At 38.5% G+C, this 21,363-nt stretch overlaps 2 protein-coding genes across 3 annotated transcripts in view; both read right to left on the bottom strand.

Moving 5' to 3' along the window:
- LOC149179289 (uncharacterized) overlaps nt 1-21,363 on the bottom strand; it is a 27,386-nt gene extending 6,023 nt beyond the window's left edge. The window contains exons 1-2 of one of the 2 annotated variants that reach the window (XM_089420587.1): nt 21,007-21,363; nt 20,375-20,452 (exon numbers count right to left, since the gene is read on the bottom strand). The gene's annotated coding sequence lies outside the window, so the exon portion shown is untranslated. Of the gene's footprint in view, nt 1-20,374 lie in introns of both variants that reach the window. The other variant, XM_089420586.1, reaches the window with a different exon arrangement.
- LOC149179290 (uncharacterized) lies at nt 13,410-20,364 on the bottom strand. Its single transcript, XM_089420585.1, has 2 exons — nt 16,497-20,364; nt 13,410-15,388 (listed from the first exon to the last, which is right to left on the bottom strand). Exon 2 carries the CDS (start codon nt 15,301-15,303, stop codon nt 14,074-14,076), a length of 1,230 nt encoding a protein of 409 aa, XP_089276711.1. The 5' UTR covers nt 15,304-15,388; nt 16,497-20,364; the 3' UTR covers nt 13,410-14,073.

Raw genomic sequence — 21,363 nt, 5'->3', positions numbered from 1 at the left:
AAATTATGAATTAATGGGGTAAATGCAATCTAACACTTTTCTTGATTTCTTCCGTAATCGATTAATTCAATCCTTCAATCCCCTTCTATGAGAAAAAAAAATAACATCGTAGGGTTATTAGTTGGTTACTATAGCGCTAAATCACATGGAGTTTGATAGTTAATGAGGTGACGTGTCAGAGGTTCAACAAACTCTTCATTTTCATACACCCTAAGTTAACTATATGAACATATTCAAGTGTTCCATATCTAAATATCTAGGGAACTAGGTAACTAGATGATAATAGAACTAATGATACTAAAAAAAAGGCATATAATTTAGAAGAAAATGGGAAGTGAAACCTTAGTCCCCTATCTATCCATCCACTTAGGTTGGTGATATGCAATGTTAAATCCCAAGTTAATAAATAGGGGATAAAATAGGTGGTTGTTGATATTCTCTATGATGACATAGATTGTGTAAACAAAGATCATTCAACCACTACATAATATCTAAGTAGTCATTAGTTTTATATTCAAAGGATATATACCAAGATGTTAAACACCGTAATTGTAATGTAAACATTCAAATCAAGAAGGGAAATTACAGAATTGAAATGAAAAGAAAGAAATTGCAAAATCAAATAAAGATTCCTGAAGTAATTTTCATAACACAACTACAAGAAATTGTAATCAAGTGTGGATTTGAAAGTATTATAGCTATCGGGGATCCTTTCAATCCCTTGAATGAGCCATATTCAAGTTTATCACATGAACCTTTAAAGAAATGACAAATACTTGAATACAAGAAAGTAATCATCCTTAATCAAAATTCAAATTCATAACATCATAATGTATCTAAAATTCAAACGCACTATGGAAATGTTACACCAAGAAAAATTTCTCCCCTTTTCACCTTAATCCTAGCCTTACTTATAATGAAAAATCCTTAGTATTCCTTCAATCAATCCTTGATTGAAGAAGGATTGCCTCGGTTCCTAGAATCAAGCAACCTTGTTTAAAGGGACTTGTTTTATCTTCCCTTCACTTTGAGTGCCTCACCAAACTAATCTCTTTCACCTCCACCACCCAACTGGCATGTTTCTATGAACTCCTTATGTGTATTAACTTGGCAAGGGAGTTGGTTGGTTGTTGTTTTCAATTTAGATTTGTGCCAATGTTCTTTATTAAAAAGTGTATATGTCTTAGTTGGAGGCCTGGATCTCAACAATATTTTTGATAAACTTTCCATCTTGGAAATGGAGGCTTCCAAGATGTCAATTCTTTCACTATTGCTAGTCAATTATTCTTTTTAATTATCTATATAAGTTTTCAAAGTCTTGTTTTCTTCCTTCTATTGTCTCCTTCTATTAATGTCTACATTTTCATGATCTAATTTTTCTCTTACCAGTGCTACATTTGTTTCTCAAGATGGAACTATTCAATTCCTTCTCCAATACCTTCCATCCATAATGTTGTTCTTTCAAGAATTCTCCATTTGAAGGACTCAACATTGACCTCATCTAATTCACTCATGAGATTTTGTACTTCTGCCTTATTTTACATAGAAAATTCTATTATTTATTCATTTTGTATCTTAATTAGATCATTGAATGGACCTAGGTATTCATCTATATTCATAGGGATGGTAGGAAGAGTTATTTCCAACTTCCCGTCTAGATATGACATTTTCCTAACTCTTTTTTTTGGTGTGCTATTATTTCTTCTACGTGGAATGACTCCATTCCTTGAGTTTTAGAGGGTTATTATTAAGAATCCCCAACTAGATCAAGGTGGAAACTACCTCCTTATCTTTCTTCTCCACCTTGGTTCTCTTTTGATCTTTCTTCGTCCTACTAGATTCTACTTTGCCCAGTGTTTTCTTTCTCCTAGAGTCCCTTACAAGTTTGGTTTTTTGTGATGATACTTTTGCAAGTTGTCTTTCTAGGGAATCAATTACAATCAATTTTACTAACCCATGATAGGGTAATGCTTCTTCCCTACCCTTTTGGATTTTGACATACATTTTCCTAAAGGATTGTAATAAAAATTAGGCTACAGTAAGATTCACTTCGTGCCTTTCATTAAATATGTTTCCCAACTAGCCTGAGACATTTAAAGTGGTAAGAATATATTATAATTAACCTTACTTCACGCATAATGTAATTTAAGAAAGTATTTCTACCTCATCCAAAATTTTAGGTAGAGTATCCCTTTTCACCCCATATTTGTTTTCTTCCAGTTCTTCCTAGCTAAGGAGGGATACTTTCTCGACAAGCATACTTGGTTGTCTATCCTCTTTTTCATAGGGTGTCCCTATGGGTAAGATTAACACTTTGACTATCACAAGGTCATTCATGTGGATTTATAACCCCTTCATCATTGTTGACTATTCTTGGTCTCTTGTGTGCTAAAGATTTAGGGAAAACTCCTAGTTATATTATGATTGTGACCATATAGACTATTGAAATAATCTAGCCAATTAGATTCCTAGAAGATTTTTACTACCTCTGGATTGTTATAGAGAATTTATTTTTTTGTGATTTCTCTACTATTGAACCTTGTGCTCATTTCTACATATGTTATCAGGAATCCTTTCTTTGAAGTGGTCACACTTGTAGTGAAGAGAAAATTGAGTGAAAAACTTCAACCTCTTAAAAAATTGAAACATTTTGTGGAGGTGTTTAACCATGTAATTGTGGGAAGATTTATCAAGAGACTCCTATTGTGCACCTAGAGATCTAGCCTTTTACTCCAATTAATTTGGCATCAACCTTAGTGAGAAAATTATTCATCAAGTGCCTAGAGCTCTAACATTTTACTCCTACAATTTTGGAATCAACTCCAACTAGCTTCTTTCTTTCAATCCAATTGTTTCTCGTTCTCAATCCTTGTCAGTTTGTTTAAATCCCTTTACCCTTGTAGTAATTGAAATGAGTGGCATGACTTTACTAATCTAAATATTTCCTACTTATTATCCTTGTTGGATTAGAACCCTTTGGTAGTTTATGCTATATATTATCTCAATAACACCCCCAACCTAGCTCAAGTTAAAAGTCTCACCTTGACAAGTAATGTTCAATTCATTCCAAGTTATGAGTACATGATTTTCAAGGAGGTGTAACATATGTTAGTAATTATTGGATGTGGTGATTTGCTTGTAGCATGTTGGACGTGTTGAGGTCTCCACTATGTTTGTTGCATGTAGATAAAGTATTTTGTAGAAGGCAATGTGGATATAGCACATCTTATAGAATGAAATGTGGAGACAAAGAATCTTATAGATGTGTGCATGGCTTATTATGTAGAAGTATGTGTGTATATTCTCTTGTAGGATCTTGGTAGATAGATTCATATGGTTTACCATAGGCTCAAGAGCATACTCTTCTATATAAGTTTTTGGTAGATAGACTCTCATAGGTTTTTTTAGATTTAGTGAATGTAGTCTCCTATATAAATCTAAGCATGCAACCTCCTATAGGTTCTTATATAAATATGGGTATGCAATTTCTCATAGGTTCCCGCATAAATTTATTTTAGTGCATGAGAGTGTGATTTGAACCCTATGGATTAGATAAGATGATGTGGATGAGAGAAATGAGTGAAGTGCAATGGTAGATGAAATTATGTGAGATGGAATGGAAGGAAAATGTGATGAAATATTTTAAGATGGAATGGAAGGAAAATGAGAAGTAGATGAGGATTTAAATGTAATAAGTTGAAGTTTATTGTTATCGTTGGATTTGAAGCTTGTCAAGTTGACATCATATTGGATTATCTCTAAAGTTGTGATTTGGATGATCTCTTTTGAAATTTGAAGATGGTCTTCATTGTCTATAAATGTCGGAACTTAAGATTATTATATATGATGTATGTGTTGTCCTTTATAACCCTCAAAGTTGTTTTCCATGCTTCAAGTTTGAAATTTGGAACCTTATCTTCATCTAATATTAATTTTTAATCGAGGCATTAAGAGGAATCTTTTGAAATTTGTTCATAAAAGTGAGATGAAAATATTCCCCTTTAAGAAATTTCAAAGTTTGTTTTTTTGTTGTTGTTAGCATTCTCTATTTCGCTATCTTCTTTCTATTCCTAAAATATATTGAGAGGTATTACCTTGGAAACTTGGTGTTGAGAACCTTTGAATGAATGAGGTTAACTTGAAATCTAATGATCTCTTGATATAGCGGTATTCTTGGTTTATATTTCAATAGTTGTAGAATTCTTGCTATTTTGAAGTGAATGATGTTATATTTTCAATACTCTTCATAATAATACTATGTTATGTTGCTTTGAAAATAATGATTGTATGCACATTCCACCTTTTGGAACTAGGCCCGTCTAAAATTAAAATTCCTTTTAATAGCTACCTTGGATATGTGTACAACAACTTGAACTTGAAATAATTTGTTTTGTCTTGCTATAATGTTTAGGATTTTCATATGTGGATAAAAAAACTTCAATGCACTAGTTGTTGATTGTGACAAGAAGCATTTAAGGCTCCTCCTTGGTGTTAAGCTATAGTTAAAGCCCCATGTTAAGCATAAACACCAATGTAAGTCCCTATATATTGAGTTATTTAAGGTCTTTAGCTAGATCCTTCAATTGTAATTGTACCCTTTATCTCCTATATTATCTAATAAGACCTAGTTTCATAATCATCTCATCTTGTACATTTGTTTTATTGTAAAAGGAGTTTTCCCCCTTGAACAACCTTGTCTCTCATTCTTCTATCTACCTCTCAAACTATGGAGTTAATTATCTTTCTATTTGTAGGCCTTTTAGGTGTCTCTTTCCTCACTTTTGGTAATAGAGCATATGAAACTAGGTCTTGCCACTTCAAATGAATCATTGGAATTTTTGTTATAACTTTTTTTAAGGGTAGTTTCATGTTGTAAAATGTTCCAAATAATGATAGGACATATCAAAGCAATTGTTCTAAAAATTCCATGATTTGTATCATTATAATTTATGGGATAAAGCCTATGAGAGATGGGGATTTTTTTACCAATGTTAAATTAGCCTTAGTCATCTCGGAATTTTCTCCATAACCTTTTTCAATGAAAAAGCTGGCTACAAAATTTTATAGAATATAAAGATAGTACCTATGTTATATCAATTTAGGGTCTTAATACCCTATGATTTTGGAACTATAGGCCATAGAAATTAAAGTTTTTTACTATCCCTAAATTTAACCTCAAATAGGTGTTTTAAATAGGTGTTCATGGTAGAGTTGTCATCTCTAGAGTTTGGAAAGTCTAATTGAGCGAGCCTTAACATCTTGTCTAACAAAAGCAAGGGACTCTCTTCGATGGGAGAAACATGTTCAAATCGCTCCACAATACCCGCAACCGCAAGAAGACCTGCAACGGCCCAGTTTGCCTCCTCCATATTCTTTAGGAGACTTGATGACGGTCTCGCACGTATATCTTGTTAAGAATGACGAGAAATGACATCTTTTTGAAAATCATGAAAGTTTGTTATTTTGTGCGGCTGCCATGGCGTACCTGATTCTACTCTCCCTCCCTGACGCATGCACTGTGTGCCGACATTGTTCAAGATGAGGATAGTGCCCCTAATCATCCAGGATGCCATAGAAAATTCATACTGGTGAGTCGGTATCTTGATTTTTATTGGAGATACTTAGAGTTTTAGGGCTGGATTCCCCAGATTTATAAAGAAACGTAAGATTTTTATCGGAGATACTTAGAGCTTTAGGGCTGGATTCCCAGATTTATAAAGAAACGTCAATCTGGCAAGCAGTTGTGTTGTCACACAACGCAAATGGCTGGAAAAAAGTTTTGGCAGCCAGAACAAATAAATGTTCAACCTAGTCATCAAAAACAAAACCAAAACATTGATTAAATCAAATTCTCAAGTAAGGAAATAAATATATATTTATTAGATCACTGTAGTGGGCTTGCTTCGGCGCAGCAGGGGACAAAGCAATATTTCACACATCAATATGGATCTTTTAAGTATAGGTTTACTTTCATGATTATTTAGTTTAATGTAGTAGTTTTAGGAGTTGTTTTCTTTTATTTTTTGGATTATTAGGGGTAAAAGTTTGGTAGAAAAAATTCTGGTGAAATTTTGATTTGTGTTATTTAAATTTGTTTTTTAATTTTATATATGGATTCAATGCCCTGAAAATTTTTAAGGCACTTAGATTGTACAGAAGTTATCTATTAAACTTTTTTTTTCAGAAAGAAAAGCTTTATATTATATTGAGGTAATATATACAAAATAGTTATGATGGATCTGTTAAAAGATCAATGAAGGATCGTCTGAGAGAGAGACATACAGAATAGTTCTGATGGATTGGTTGCAAAGATCGCCTGAGAGAAAGACTGATGGTCAATACATAAGCATCAAAGGATGAGCAGAAAAAAACCAAAAGGAGGTTGCCTACAGAGACAGCCATGATTATAGAGACAAAAATAAAACCACAGAGGGTCTGCTTCAGCGATTTGGAGAATAGAGAGCAGAGAAAAGAGATAGAACATATATGGAGGAGAGGTTTGAGTCGTCAAAAAAATTTTGTTCCTCCATTTCCAGAGGCTCCATATAGCGATGGGAAGGATTGGACGAAGGGAAGCATCCTGTCTTCCCCACCATGCAAAAGCTGCATCAACAGAAATGAAGCAAAGGTGCGAAAAGGAGAAGAGCAGTGCTAGTTTGAACCAGATTTGTTGGGAGACTGTACATTTGAAAAACAGGTGAAAATTGGTTTCCTCCTCCAGCTTGCAGAGGGCGCATCTATTGGGCCCATGCCAAGAGCGCTTCCTTAAGGACTCCCATGTCAGATTTTTGTTGAAGAACACCATCCAAGAGAATAAAGTCACTTTGAGGGGGCAGCCTAGATTCCACCAGAGTGCAGGAAAACGCTGGCATTTCAGTCTATTTGAGAATGATATAAGGTCCAGATAAATGTCCTTGACAATTGCTTGAGTGGAGGAGAGAGATAAGGACCAAACCAAATGGTCATCATCAGCGGAGCGCACTATACCACCCTGAAGGAGAGAGTTATTGAGAATATCCCATTGAGGGGACAGATCCAGAGGAATGCCAATGTCGCGAACGTCCTTAAGCGTTGGAGAGGGGCCTCTCCAATCCTTGATAACTTTGTCCCATGAGAAAATGCCAGCTCTGTGGAGGTGAAATATGATAGAAGAAGGAACAAAAAGATTACCCTTGAATCCTGCAAAGGAATCAATGCCAATGAGAACCTTCCGACCTGTGTATATTTTCCATTTAAGGTTGCTGAGGAAATAACGCTGGATCCGCCTGAAGCTGAGCCAAATAGCAGACCCATGCTGCGACCCAATTGAATGAAACCTGAACCAGAATTCTATGCCTCGACCTTTTTGATATTTTTGGCGAATAATATCACTCCAGGGGTTGGTGCCGAAAATGCCTCTCCAGAGGGATTTACAGAGAAGAGCAGTCCCAAAGAGTTTTATGTCCAACAGGCCCCAACCGCCTTGCTTTTTTGGCAATGTTAAGAGTTTCAGCTTCGCAAGATGGATTTTTCGCCTTTCAGCTTTTGCTCCCCATATAAAATTGGCTGTAATTCTGTTGATGGCTTGAATGATGCTAGCCGGGAGGAGATAAAGGTGGCCCCAGTAAACCGAAAGCTGCGATAAAACCGATTTGACAAGCACAACCCTGCCGCCCAGAGAAAGGGATCTAAATTCCCACAGTGCAATCTTGCTGAAGAAGCGATCAATAAGCCATCGCCAGTCCGACGTCCTGTAGGCCTTTGCTTTGAGGCGAAAACCAAGGTACTTAAATCCATCAGACAGATGTCTGGATTCGATTCCAAGAAGTTGTGTTATCCAGGAAATCAGAGTGTCATCAGAGCCGTTATGGAAGAGAATCGATTTGGCTTTATTGATGGCAAGGCCCGAGGCTTTATGAAAACGGTCCAAAGTTGATTTAATGCACAGCCATGTTGTCTTGGATAGCATAGCAAATAAGAGAATATCGTCTACAAACAGGTTATGAGAGATATGGATATGCTTGCATATCCTGACCGGAGAAAATTCTTTTAACTCCACTGCATGGTTGATGTGAAGGCTCAAAGCATCAATGGCCAAGATAAAAAGGAGGGGCGACAGCGGGCAACCCTGCCGGAGGCCCCGTTCGGCCTGAAAGAACTGAGAAGGCCAGCCATTGATCAAAATGGCGTAGTTGACAGTTTCAATACAGCCCATAATCCAACGAATGGCACCCGGATTCATCCCAATTTTGGCTAGAAGACATTGAAGATATCCCCAGTCTAAGACGTCAAAAGCCTTCTGCAAGTCGATTTTCAGAATGGCTGCCTTGGAGTTGTGCACAGACATGGAGTGAAGACATTCTTGCGCACTGGCCACTGCATCATGGATATTTCGGCCCTTTAAAAAGGCATGTTGATTTGAAGTGAGATATAATGCCAGAGTGCTTTTAATCCTAGCTGCAATGATTTTTGTGATAATCTTGAAGGAGATGTTGCAGAGGGAGATAGGGCGGAAATCCAGGAAGGATTCAGGCTCGTCCTTCTTGGGGATAAGGGCAATAAGAGTGGACGAAAGATGGCTGTGAATGTTGCCTGAGAGTCTGGAGCCCTCCACCATACCAAGCAAGTCATCTTTAAAGAGGTCAAAAAAAAGGATGAGAAAATCTATTGACCATCCATCAGGCCCCGGGGCCTTGTCCTTTTTGAAAGATTTCATGGCCATAAGGAGTTCGTTTTCATCAACAGGGCGGAACAGTGCCTCGTTCTTTTCTTGATCAAACATCACTGGCATCAGGTCGATTCCCCATCTTATATCGCTGAAACTGCTTTCATTGGATCTACTGTATTGCTTTTTGAAGAAGCTTACAGCCAGCTCTGAGATGTCTTCTTGGGAGACAGCATAACCACCGTGACCATCCTTGATTTTCCATATGAAATTCCTTTCCCTCCTTGCATTTGCGAAGTTATGGAAGAACTTCGTGTTTTTATCACCCTCATGCAGCCATATGGCTCGGCTTTTGAGCCTCCATTTAGATTCTTCTTGTTTCAGCAAACAGAATCTCTTATTTTCCAGAGCTCTAAATCGGCATTTTGTTTCAAGAGAGCATGTGGAGAAGTCAGTAGATTCCAGCATCTGGTCCAATTCCTGTTGAATCCGTTGAAGATTTTCTTTGTCCTGCTGGTGCTTTCGAAACTGCCATTCTTTCACCATATCCCTAATCTCAGCCAGTTTTTCCCTGAAAGTTGTAAAAATAAATTGTTTGTCCCGGCCTTTGATTTCTTGCCATGCATTCTGAATGAAGGTGTTGAAAGCAGAGTCCAGAAGGAGGTTGTTGTCGAACTTAAAGGAGTAACCTTTTCTGAATATTTTCGCAGGCCAAGATATAAGGATAGGAAAATGATCTGATATCATGACGTTCTCCACCGAGAGCCTTGGCATACCCATTTTGTCGATAAGACTAAAATGAATAAACATTCTATCAAGCCTTTTGGCTATATAGGCTTTTCCAATCCTACCATTGACCAGGTCGGCTTTCTTTTGGCAGGAATAATGTCAACCATGTTCTTATTGATCATCTCAGAGTTGATAAGGTCCGCCAAACAATTGTTTATCTTCCCCTGTCCCCAGACCTCGTTGGAATACAAGGCTACATTTGAGTCGCCTGCGATGAGAAGATTATTTATATTGAAGAGCTCGGATGCGAAGAACCTGGTCCAGAAAGGGGTTCGAGTCTTATATGGAGCGTAGAGGTTGAGGATGTTGATCGGAACATCTACACCTCTGATAGAAGCCGATATTAGAATTCCTGCAAAACACCTGTATGCCTTGGCTTTGACCTTGGTAGGATCCCATAAGGTAATCATACCGCCTGATAATCCATTTGCCTCTATAGCGGCCATGTGCCATGTAGGCATCATTTTCCTGAAATACGACAAGGAGTCCTCCTTCCTGTGCATGGTTTCCTGGATAAGAATGATTGAAGCCCTGGAATGAAAAAAGAAACTTTTTAGCGTGATGAATTTTGGGTCCACGCCGAGGCCCCGAATGTTGAAAGATATGATGGGGATCATTTGGGGGAAGATGCAGCCTGGCTCGCTCTAAGGGGCTGAGAATCGGAAGCATCGAGAATGGGGACCTCAACAAGTGACATATTTCTGATACCTTCATTTGACAGTAAAGTTCTGCCCCGGAAGTGACGACTGCCACCTCTTCCTTTCTTCCGGACAGTGATGTTTTTAGCCGATTCTGGGCTGATAACAGGCGAGGCTGGCCCGGGCTTATGGATCGAGAGAGGTTCCAGTTCAAGGGAGTCTCGGCTGAGCAAAAGGTCAAGGTCACTGTCAATGAGATTAACAGGAGAAGAAACAAGAGAGTTAGGAGGGGTCGGATCGACACATTGCGATTTCCCTTTCCTGTCTTTGTGAAGGGGATGCGGAGACGAAGACGAAATGGGAATAGGAATGGAGCCGACAGAGAAGTCTTTTCTGTTTGAAGCAATGTTTTAAGACTCCGACTACGACTCGGCCGAGGATCGACTCCGACTCGGTAATGACTCGGCCGGCTCGATTTCAATGACTCGGTCGTTGTAAAAAATACATTAAATATTTATTTTTTTTATAAAAAAACATAATTTTAAATATTTTAAACATAATTTTAAAGATTTTCATTCATGTTTCCAAACACACAGCATTATAATATAGATGGAAGACAACATATGATCAAAGTAAGCTCATGAACCAATCCATTATATCAAAATGGTACCCAATGGCAATACATAGTCAACTGTCATACATGATCAAAGACTCAAAACAAAATACAAATAACCAAGGAGGCTAGAAATGGCCTCTACAACAAAAGTAAACTGTGATGGTGACCAGACTCCAATACTAGTACTACTGGCTAGTAGCTACTGCCAGAGGAGCCAAGATCATCTCGACCAATCTCTGGATCATCATCATCAGAGTCAGACAAGGGGCCCCATGGCTCCTCCTCATCATCATCGTCTCCAACTGCAACTGTAGAAGTGGTGCCAGTACCACTAGCAGGCTGTGCAGCAGATGCAAGTTGAGATAGAGTAGATATGCGGCTGCGCTTCTGTCGTGGCTGAGCAGAGGAAGCACCTACAACTGGAGTCCTACTCCTTGCTGGCTGTGAGACTGAGGCTGGTGGATTGGGATCTGCATTCAACTGAACAGGCTGAAGTGGATGTTCCAGTTCAAGTTCATCAAGATCCTCATCAGGATCAAACTCTGGTGGACGACTCTCCACTACCCAATCTGATGTTGGATCAATGTCTTCCAACACAATGGGATCTGAATCAGGGCATTTGTTCAGCAATTGGTTCCGTCTGAGCCGAAGGTTGTATTGGACAAAAACTAGATCATTCAACCGTTTTTGCTCCAAACGGTTTCTCTTCTTTGTGTGAATCCTCTCAAAGACAGACCAATTGCGCTCACACCCAGATGCACTGCAAGTTTGACTCAAAATACGAATTGAAAACTTTTGCAATTGAGGGCACTGGCCACCAAAGGCCTCCCACCATTGTGCTGCAAAAAACATAGGAGTGTAATGAATTATGAGTTAGATGACGGCTGAAGCTCAACAAAATTACAAATTATATCTAACTTTCAAATTATAAATGATTTAACAAACTTTAGTCTTTAATAAAAAAAGTAAAACTGTAAAACCATTAAGAAATTGAAAATTGAAATTTTTGTTTACCTGGCTCATCTGCTTCTCTTGCAATCTTTGCTAGGTTCTTCCCAAAGGTACCTGTTGCATTGCTGAAGGATGTGACCTGTTGATGTATCTCCAGCTGATCAGACTCCGATGGGATCATGCGTTCAATGCAATCAACCAGTCCATCTCTGACCTCCCCCCTCAAAGCTCCTGACTCCTTAGCTTTATAATGATACCGTGGGTTCAAAAAATACCCAGCTGCATGTATAGGGCGATGGAGTTGATTGTTCCATCTTTCATCAATGATTGCCCAAATGGGCCCATACTTTGCCACTCTATCCTTGTATGCTATCTTTATTTGCTCCTTTGCTTGATCCATAGCCTCATAAATGAAGCCCATAGCCAACCTTTCCCCATCCACCAACCGCAACACCTTAACTAGTGGCTCAGCAAGCTTCACAATCTCTGCTGCCTTTCTCCAAAAAGTTTCATCATGGACTTTCCTTTTCAATTCTTTGCCTTCTGGTTTGTTAGACCAATTGCTTTGATTCCATTCATCACTGGAAAACATCTTTTGCAAGTTTCTATGTTGGGAAAGCATAGATTGCAATGTCAAAAAATGTGTAGCAAATCTAGTGATGGCAGGCCTAATAATATCCTTGCCTCCAATGTGTTTCCTCATGAGACTCAAAACCAGTGTATGATTGTAGATAAATTTTGTTATGCTTTTGGCATTATCTACAGTGTTTCTGACCCAATCTAATTTTCCAATATCCTCAAGCATGAGGTCTATGCAATGTGCAGCGCATGGGGTCCAAAAGATGGTCATGTGTTTTTCCTCTAACAGTTTACCAGCAAGAACATAGTTAGAGGCATTGTCTGTGATGATTTGAACAACATTAGCCACCCCCACATCCTCAATAACCTCATCCAATAGCTGAAACAACAAGTGGCCATCTTTTACCTTATCAGATGCATCAACTGATTTTAAAAACATGGTTCCCTGTGGGCAGAAGACAAGAAAGTTTATGATGGTACGGTTTCTTTGATCAGTCCATCCATCTGACATGATGGTACACCCTGTTCTTGCCCATGAGTCCCTGAACTCTTGCAAATACTCATTAATGGATTGAATTTCTTTCTGCAAACGAAACCCCCTTAGCTCTTGCATAGTAGGGCCTTTGAAGCCTTTTCCAGCAGCATGTATGGCATCAAACATAGGCTCATAATATGGTGAACGAGCAGCATTAAAGGGGATATTAACATCATACCACCATCTAGCTATGTAGTCACAAGCAATCTCCCTCAATTCTTTCTTCCAATGGTCATCTAAAGTGGGCTGAATTTGACCTTTACTAACTTCAGGACCATGTGCATCTGATGGAGAGGAGGGAGTGAAATAACTTTTGATAGTCACATCACCCTTTGTCAAATTCATTCTACCCTTTCCCTTATCTTGAACAGAACCAAAAGAGGGAGGAACATAACGGAAAGGGTTGGATGCCTCAGTTTGAGGGATAGAGGAAGAACCCTCAAAATCATAGTGGGGGTTGGTAGCCATCATTCTTTGTATCTCCCTCTTCCTCCCAATTTCAGCCTGTATCTCTTTTTGCCTAGCCTTATCTTCTTTAAATTTCTCAAAGCTGGCCAACAAATTCTTTCTAATCTCCTCAATTTCTGATGAGGGACATGCAGTAATTTGGCCTTTAATCCCTGCCAAGTGTTGTTTCAGCCTATTAATCCCCCCAGGACCTTCCTTAATTTTCCTATGGCAAAATTTGCAATGCATCTGACTATCAACCATTTCAACATATGCCCAAGCAGGATCTTTTGCTCTAGGTGCCATTTTTTGACTAGGAAAACAATCTGAAAATGAAAAAAAAAAAAAAAAAAATTGATTCAATGTTCATTTATTTGACAAAAAACACTCTCTAAGCTTTCTTGATATGCACCTAAAATTTACTAAGCAAAAACAGATTTATAGAGGTGGAAAAAAATACCTCCAGGCACAAACTGCCTCCTCAAGCTTGCTCCAAGAATCAGCTCCTCAATGCTGCTCCAAATGGCTGCCCAAGAAGCTCCTCACTCCAGCTACAATGCTCCTCCAAGACTCCTCACTGCTGCTCCAAAACAAGCTCAAGAATTGCTCACTAATTCTCAAAGAAGACTCTCACTCAAATGCATAAGACTGCTGTGAGTGAATGAGAGCATTTGGCTGTCTTAAATAGGGTTTGGGAGGGGGAAATGGACCCCAAAAGCATTTAACAAATTACAATTACCCTTTAGAATCCACTAACTGCATTTAACTTTTGCAAAAATCACATAAAAAGTGAAATTTCATTAGCTGTTACGCTGCCCAGCCGTCCCTACTTTGACTCGGCCGAGTCATAACGGACCCGGCCGGGTTGACCGAGTCACATATGACTCTGCCGAGTCATATGTGACTCAGTCAACCGAGCCGGGTTTCCAACCGTTTCACTGCCCAGGCCATCGACTCGGTTCGACTCGGCCGAGTCGGAGTCGATTCGGCCGTTTTGTAAAACAGTGGTTTGAAGGCCCTGGAAGAGAGTCCGATATAAAGTCCTTCTGATGCATGGGGGGCGGAGAAGGAACAGGTGGGCCTCTGTAGGCTCAGAAAACGGAGACACGCGGCAGCCCGAATCGTCACAGGTGATCGGGTGGTTAGAGGGAGGCGGGCTGCATTGAGAGTGGATATTTAACGGAGGGTGAGGTGGGGGGTTGTGAAGCGGAATAGAAGATGAGGGCGATGATTGACTGCCGCTAAGGAAGGATTTTTTGATGTGCCTCCTATGTTCATATAATTTAGCACTAGGGCAGTTTTTGACCAAATGACCAGTTCTTTTACAGGCTGCACACCTAAACGGAATCCCCCAAAAATCTAATCTCTGATTAATGACCTGGTCCTTCCAACTGATCTCAATATGATCGGGATAGCCGCCCTTAAAAGGTCTTTGTATTAGAATCCAGGCAATGCGCTTGTCACGTTCACCCAGACACCAGGGGTCGACGTAAACGAAACGCCCAATGGCATTACCTATCAGTTCTAGAGATTCATTTGACCAAAGTTCCAGAGGAAGATTGGGGCATTTGAGCCAGATAAGGTTGTTAACCGGAGTGTTTTTCAGAGGGTTGAACCCTATGTACCACTTGTATAATGCAAGGAAACTTCGCTTGAAAACCCAAGGTCGGCTTCGGATAATTTCAGTGTCTTCAGCGCAGAGGAAATGGAAACAGTACCAGTCTCGCATAAGGCTGGATATTACCGGAACGTAGCCTATGACCGGTTTCCAGAATTTAGCCAACCAGATCCTCATATCCTCGTCAGACATTTCAGGGAAATGCCATTTTCCGATGAGTGCATTCTGCTGAAGGCTATCGATCCTCTCATTCAGCTGGGCAATCTCAATACGAAGCGCCCGAGGGGGAAGTGAAGTGTTGGCAGGTTTGTGCTGCTTATTTGAGTTGCCACCTGAATTGTTGATGTGCGAAGAGCCCTTTGACATTGATGGCTTGACAACTAGGCTGTCCAAGGATGCCAGGGCGGCAGCTGACCAAGCATTTTCCGCGTTGACAGCAGCGTTGACAAGATCTTCAAGTGCAATGGAGTCATAAACTCCCTCCATGCACCGCCAAAAGGGGAGAAAACGAGGAAAGAGTACAGTCGGGAAGGATCGATAGTTAAGAATGGGTGCAGATATTTGTCAAAACCTATGAAACCGGATTCGTCCTAACCCCTGGACGAATCCCGAATCGGACGAATCGGACACGATTCTGTCCTGACACGTGTCATATTTCCATGACTCGTCGTGTCATATCCGGGTACGTCGTGTCATGAGCGTGTCAGAAAAATTTGGAACGTGTCACGATTTTTGGAACGATTTTTGGTTTCGGATTCGTTTTTAGGGGTTTAAGTTCGTTGTTTTCATTCGCATTCACTGCTTCTGTATAGACCAACAAGACCACTGTTTCCAAATTGGAAGCTAATACTGATATACATCAATGACTCTGAGACTGGGAGTTGTGCAAAAGCTCTCTGGCAATGACTGTTTTGCTTTATCTTCTTCCTTTTCTTTCATATCAGTCACTGTCAGGCTTCAGCAAATGTTTGTTTCTTGAGCTGATCCCTGGTGGGTTTGCAGAAGCATTGAAGTTAGGTTCTCGTGCAAGTGGGTTCTAGACTTCTAGTGGTTGAGCCTCCAGGGTTTGATCTCCTAATGTTTCCTACTTCATCATTTTGCTACAGCTGTCCTATTAGTTTCATAACAGTGAGAAAATCAAACTTAAATCAACATAAAAACCCCTCACATCTGCAATGTGCATAAATCTAATATGACAGTGGCATAACCTTATTATAATTTTCACTGTTTGTTTCAAAGTGCTCCAGTACAGCTCAGAAAGTACTGAAAATTTTCTAATTATTTGGCACACTTGGCACAGGGAAATTTCATTAGTAACTCATTTATGTGACCAGTACCACTGACATTTATTTGAATTTTGTATGTACTATGCATGCTAATAGCTATAGATGAAGATCTATGTTTGAAATCAATAAATTTGTATCATTAATTAAAATTTGTGTAAGAAATATGCTAATAACTAATTTTTAAGATATATATATATATATATATATATATATATTTTAAATATATATATATATATATATATATATATATATATATATATATATTTTAATAAAATAATATATAACGTGTCCTAACCGTGTCTTGTTCCGGGGTCAGCGTTTCCCGAATCCGACACCACGAATCCCGAATCCTACGTGTCCCGAATCCTCGTGTCAGGTGACTTAGGTCAAAACCAACCACCTATACGGCACTGCTTCATAGATAGTAATGACCAGAACATAAGAACAAGAGAGGAAGGACAAAGGAAGGTGCAGCAGGGTACGGGGATTATTACTTTCGAGACCAGAAGGTATAATCCATGCACTTCAAAATCCCGAAACGGATATATTCGTACCGGGAAATTAATCAGAGCATAATGCCTGGACAAGATAGCGATGGCCAGAAAATTTGAATTGGTCGGGAAGTGACGTAGCTTCGGCCAAGCTACCGGAAGGCGAAGACAGAGGGACAGAGTTCAATTCGAGGCCTCAATGAGAGACAAGCGAATAATGCAGAACAGGGTTCGATGTCGGAACCGCTGAGAAAGGCAAGAAGATTATGCCAAGGGTTCGTCACAGAGGATGCAGCAGCAGTAAACCTTTACTATGCACCACCAGCCTCCAATATTGAACCTAACATCTTTACAAGGCTTGTAAAAGACGAAAAGGTTCCTGAATTTGTTGAGGAAGGTTTGACACATCCTTTCAGTTCTGTGAATGGTGCTAAAACAAAAATAGCAAGCCGGAATGCATTTGCAGTCTAAGTCCCATAGATTCTACAGCAGAGAATACTGGAAAAACAAAATACTTAAAACATTCATCGAAATAAAACTAAAAGGGAGGGAGGAAATTAACTGACCTGGAGACGGAACCATGACACCCAGAGCGCACGAACTCCATGAAACATATGAACATCATACAGCCAGGATGGCAGGGAGAAAAGTTGGTATCTGAGTTAACAGAACTAAGATAAAAGCAACAAGGCTGGAGAGCACAGCCTGGCTAAAAGGGGCAGAGGGAACAAGCACAGGGAGAACTGCAAGCAAGTTTCAGAGTTGCAGCAGCCAGGGCAGAAGGGTGGTGGAAAGAGCTTTGAGCAGGAAAACTGCATGCATGGGGGACAAAGCAATAAAATAACTTACGAGTTTTGCCGCATGTTCAAGACGTAGGATGGCAATGACCCGTCGAAGGCGCTGGTTGGTTGAGCATGAGGCGAGCAGGCGATGAAAATTCAATGGAGACGACACGTCGAGGCTATGGCTCCGCTCCAGGCTCCCCAAAAATCAAGTTATCTATTAAACTTGTGATTTCAATAAATTACTACTTAAACCAAAAAAAAATTCAAAATTCAAAGAATCTAACTAAAAATAACTTTAATATTCACATGTAAATCTAGCTACAGCAGGAATCTAGATAAGTTTTGCCATTAAGTTATCCCGCTTAATAAGCTAACACAAAATACTGGTCACCGATGATTAAGTACAGCAGCGGGATCCTAAATCTTTTTGTTTTGTGGTTTTAAGATAACTTGCTGGGTAGACTCACTCATTTTCATGGTAACGAATGATTATAAGCATAAGACCCATTTGAGTGTCAAAGAAGTCCTAAACATCACGGCACCATGGATAATTATCACCTACATCCGCGAATTATTTATTCAGTATTTACAAATCTACCTGGTAAGTTCAGTAAATATATAAATTTATAAATGGTGGCTGCCACCATCAACATGGTCTTTGGACTGAAGTTACAACTAATCATCATAGAAAGGGCTTGAGAAATACACGAGGGGTATCCTGTGGTTGAAGGAACTCCAGTAGTGCAACTAATGGATATACTGTTTTGGTTCGGAAGCCCTAAACTTGAGCTGGTCTTGATCCATTTCTCACTTTTCTGGTTATCTATCACGAAGAATTTGTTAAAGCTCTTGAAATTGGAAAAAATTAAAAATTTAAGAAAGTCAGAGCAAATTTGCTTTTAGATGCTGAAATTGGATTGTTATATTAGAGAAAATCTATGTTTTATGAATTTGAGATATTGAAAATCATTTCAGAAATTTTCTGAGTATTTTTATTGAGAATAATTGATTTTGGCTTTTTTTTATCTTATGTTATAAGTCAGGTTAGATGGAATTGAATTTGCTAATGTTGCCTCTACTCTCAATTGAGGACGGAAAAAGAAATCCTGCAAAAACTCAGATTCCACCTCTAGGATGACATGGTGCAGATTGCAATACTATTGGCTAATATTGTTTTAATTTACTGGTTTTTTGCATTTTGCCTTTTTGTTTTGTATTTGACAACAAAGAAATAGAGTTCTTAATCTTTTGTATGCTTTCCCAATGTTTCAAATTGTTAAAACTTTTGAGTACTAACCACATCCATGATTTGAGTACTATTGCCTTACTAAGTTTCCTTTGCAAAAAGTAATACAATTACTAATAATAATCAGAATCAATAATCATATGATATAATCATTAAAACCTAATCAACCATACTTCTAACCATAAAATATTTCTAACAATACAATAAAATAAAAAATGCAATAACAAATAATATATACTAATTATAAAAATAATACAGTTTAACTTATAAATCCCTAAAATAATAAAAAATAAAATATATTTTTAACTAATATGTTTTCATCCTCAAGCCCAGGCCCAAAAGAAAAAACAGCCTTCATAAACGTGTGAACAGCCATCTTATGAATTTCATAATTTACAACCAAATTTAAGAAACATCCAACATTAACTATCAACCTCAACCACAGATCAACTGATTGGAGTATTTGTAACTTAGAAACAATTGATTGGATTATTTGTAACTTGGGAACATCGGTTACGGAAAATGGGATAGGAACACTGCATAAAAGAACTCTTATAACGAAAGTGACAAACTATAAATTTGTTTGTTTCCATACAGGCACTCAGATTCTCCATTTTCTCCCATCTTAGATCAGGCTTGGAGCATCCAGAATTTAAACATGGAATCATAAATAATTCAAGTGTCCACTGCTTAGGAATTAGAAGCACAGACGTGAATAAAATGAATACCTGGTCAACTGACTTATCCTTTTTAAGTCAAGCAATTGGTGAATAAACAATGAAAGAGAATATCAATGAAGACTGGGAATGTGTTGGAAGCTAATCAAATTTAGCAAAAGTTATATCAATGGAAGTGAAGAACAAAGCTGGTAAAGGTGTTTGAAATTACTCAAATTCATTATAATTATATGAAAAAAAATATTTTAATAAAATGTCAGTTTTACGTTGGGGGTGGTTGGGAATACTTTCTCTTTCTTTTTTTTCTTTTTTGTCATTTTGTTTACTTCGATTAATTTTTTTAGATGTAAATATCGATTTTTTTATAAATGTTGATTTTTTTAATGAAGTTAAAAGGATAGAGGTTTGGACATTTTAATTTTTATGAAGTTATTGATATATCTGAAAAAGACACAATATAAATTTAATAAAATTTTAAAATTAAAAATAATATATTCCTAGTAATGCACTGCCTTTGGTACATATTTTCTACCAACTTGGATTATTCTAGTTTAGCTTTTCTTGGTTTTTTTGCCACAAGGCGTTCTTTTTCTTGAATTTATCTATAATTAAAAAGGAATTTATCCACAATTTTGTCTATAAGAATTTTTAAATAGGTTTTTTTTATAATGAAAATGGATTCAGCACCATCAAAAACTCCTAAGGCATCCAAAATCTTAAAACTTGACCGCTGCAAAAAAATTCTCCCCCAATTTTTTTTAAATATATTAAAATTTCTATTATTTTCAACAAAAAAAACGTGACCTATTTAAACCAAGTGCATATTCATTGAATACCCAAATATGCAGTAAATATAAACTCAGATTTTTGTAACACCTGGACTCTATATTTTCTTACCAAATCAAAGAAACGTGAAAAAACTTCAAAATAAGAATTGAAAAACACATAGATTAACTTGGCCAACATAAAAAAAAAAAAAATAACAGATTAAAAACAACTCCACTGCTTGAGGCTAGTAATCTCACATTATTCTTAAAAGATAACAGAAAAAGGTTTCGATCATTCCACTTACCGACTGCTGCTGGCTTGCAAGGTCAATCTGAATCCGAGGAACAGGAGCAGCCGACTCCACAAAATATCATATGAATCCCTGGAATAGAATCAACCCATGTTTTTACTACAAACATGTGTATCACAGATCATGACAAACAGGACTGAAGGCTGACCCTGAGAACTTGCGTGCCACGGAGAGGGATGGCTTGTCAAAGTTATAGTTACTTTTTGCAGATATCCCACAGTACCCTATGAAAGGTAGCTTGCTTGGGTTTCACTTGCCTATTCTTCAGATCGACCTTGTTTCCGCAGAGAACAACGCCCAAACAAGCAAACGGCCATAAAAACAACAAAGGCCCGCAAATCCACAAACAAAATCCGGAGGCAATGGCATGAGTGGGTAGGAAAACAGGGATGTGCAGTGAGGAATAAAGGCATGGCAGGGGTTGGGAAAACTGAGTATAACAAATCGACCAAGTTTTCCCAATCGTACCATGCCTAATGTTCCCACACTGCATAGCATCCCTGTAACAACCCACAACGTTCTGTTCTTTACTGCTTCAATGTAGATGGTCAGTGTGGTAACATTCATATAAATAGCAGATCGCACACAAAGCCCTCGTTCCCTCCTCGGATTAATAGGGGACTTACCAGATATAAGGTTCCGCGTGTTTCAGCGGTAAAACATGCTTCCAGTACCATTGGTCAAATTGCCTCCCGCAGAAATTCAGATGCTGTTACAGTCATTTGGTGCTGACAAGAAGGCAGTTGTAATACCCAATAAAAGGGCAGCCATTATACCACAAATGGAATACATTCATCCTCCTCAGTCCTTGATTGCAGCTGAGAAAAGAAGAGAATATCGCTCACTCAGTCCTTGATTGCAGCTGAGAAAAGAAGAGAATAACGCTCACTCGTTTGTGAAACAGAACCAAAACACCGGAATTTGCACTCCAGATAAGGATGCAGCTAAGGATAAGGATAACCGAAGTTGGGTACAACTCGACA

This window comes from Pinus tabuliformis, chromosome 4_1, assembly GCF_031772625.1.
Source record: "Pinus tabuliformis cultivar Carrire ecotype Pingquan chromosome 4_1, CPIR1, whole genome shotgun sequence".
In the NCBI taxonomy this organism is placed as follows: Eukaryota; Viridiplantae; Streptophyta; class Pinopsida; order Pinales; family Pinaceae; genus Pinus; species Pinus tabuliformis.
The sequence above is the reverse complement of the archived record's forward strand: the minus strand, read 5'-3'. Positions and strand labels throughout refer to the sequence as shown.

Coding starts and splice junctions, on each gene's coding strand:
- LOC149179290 (XM_089420585.1), bottom strand. CDS start 15,303: ATGGAGGGAGTTTATGACTCCATTGCACTTGAAGATCTTGTCAACGCT.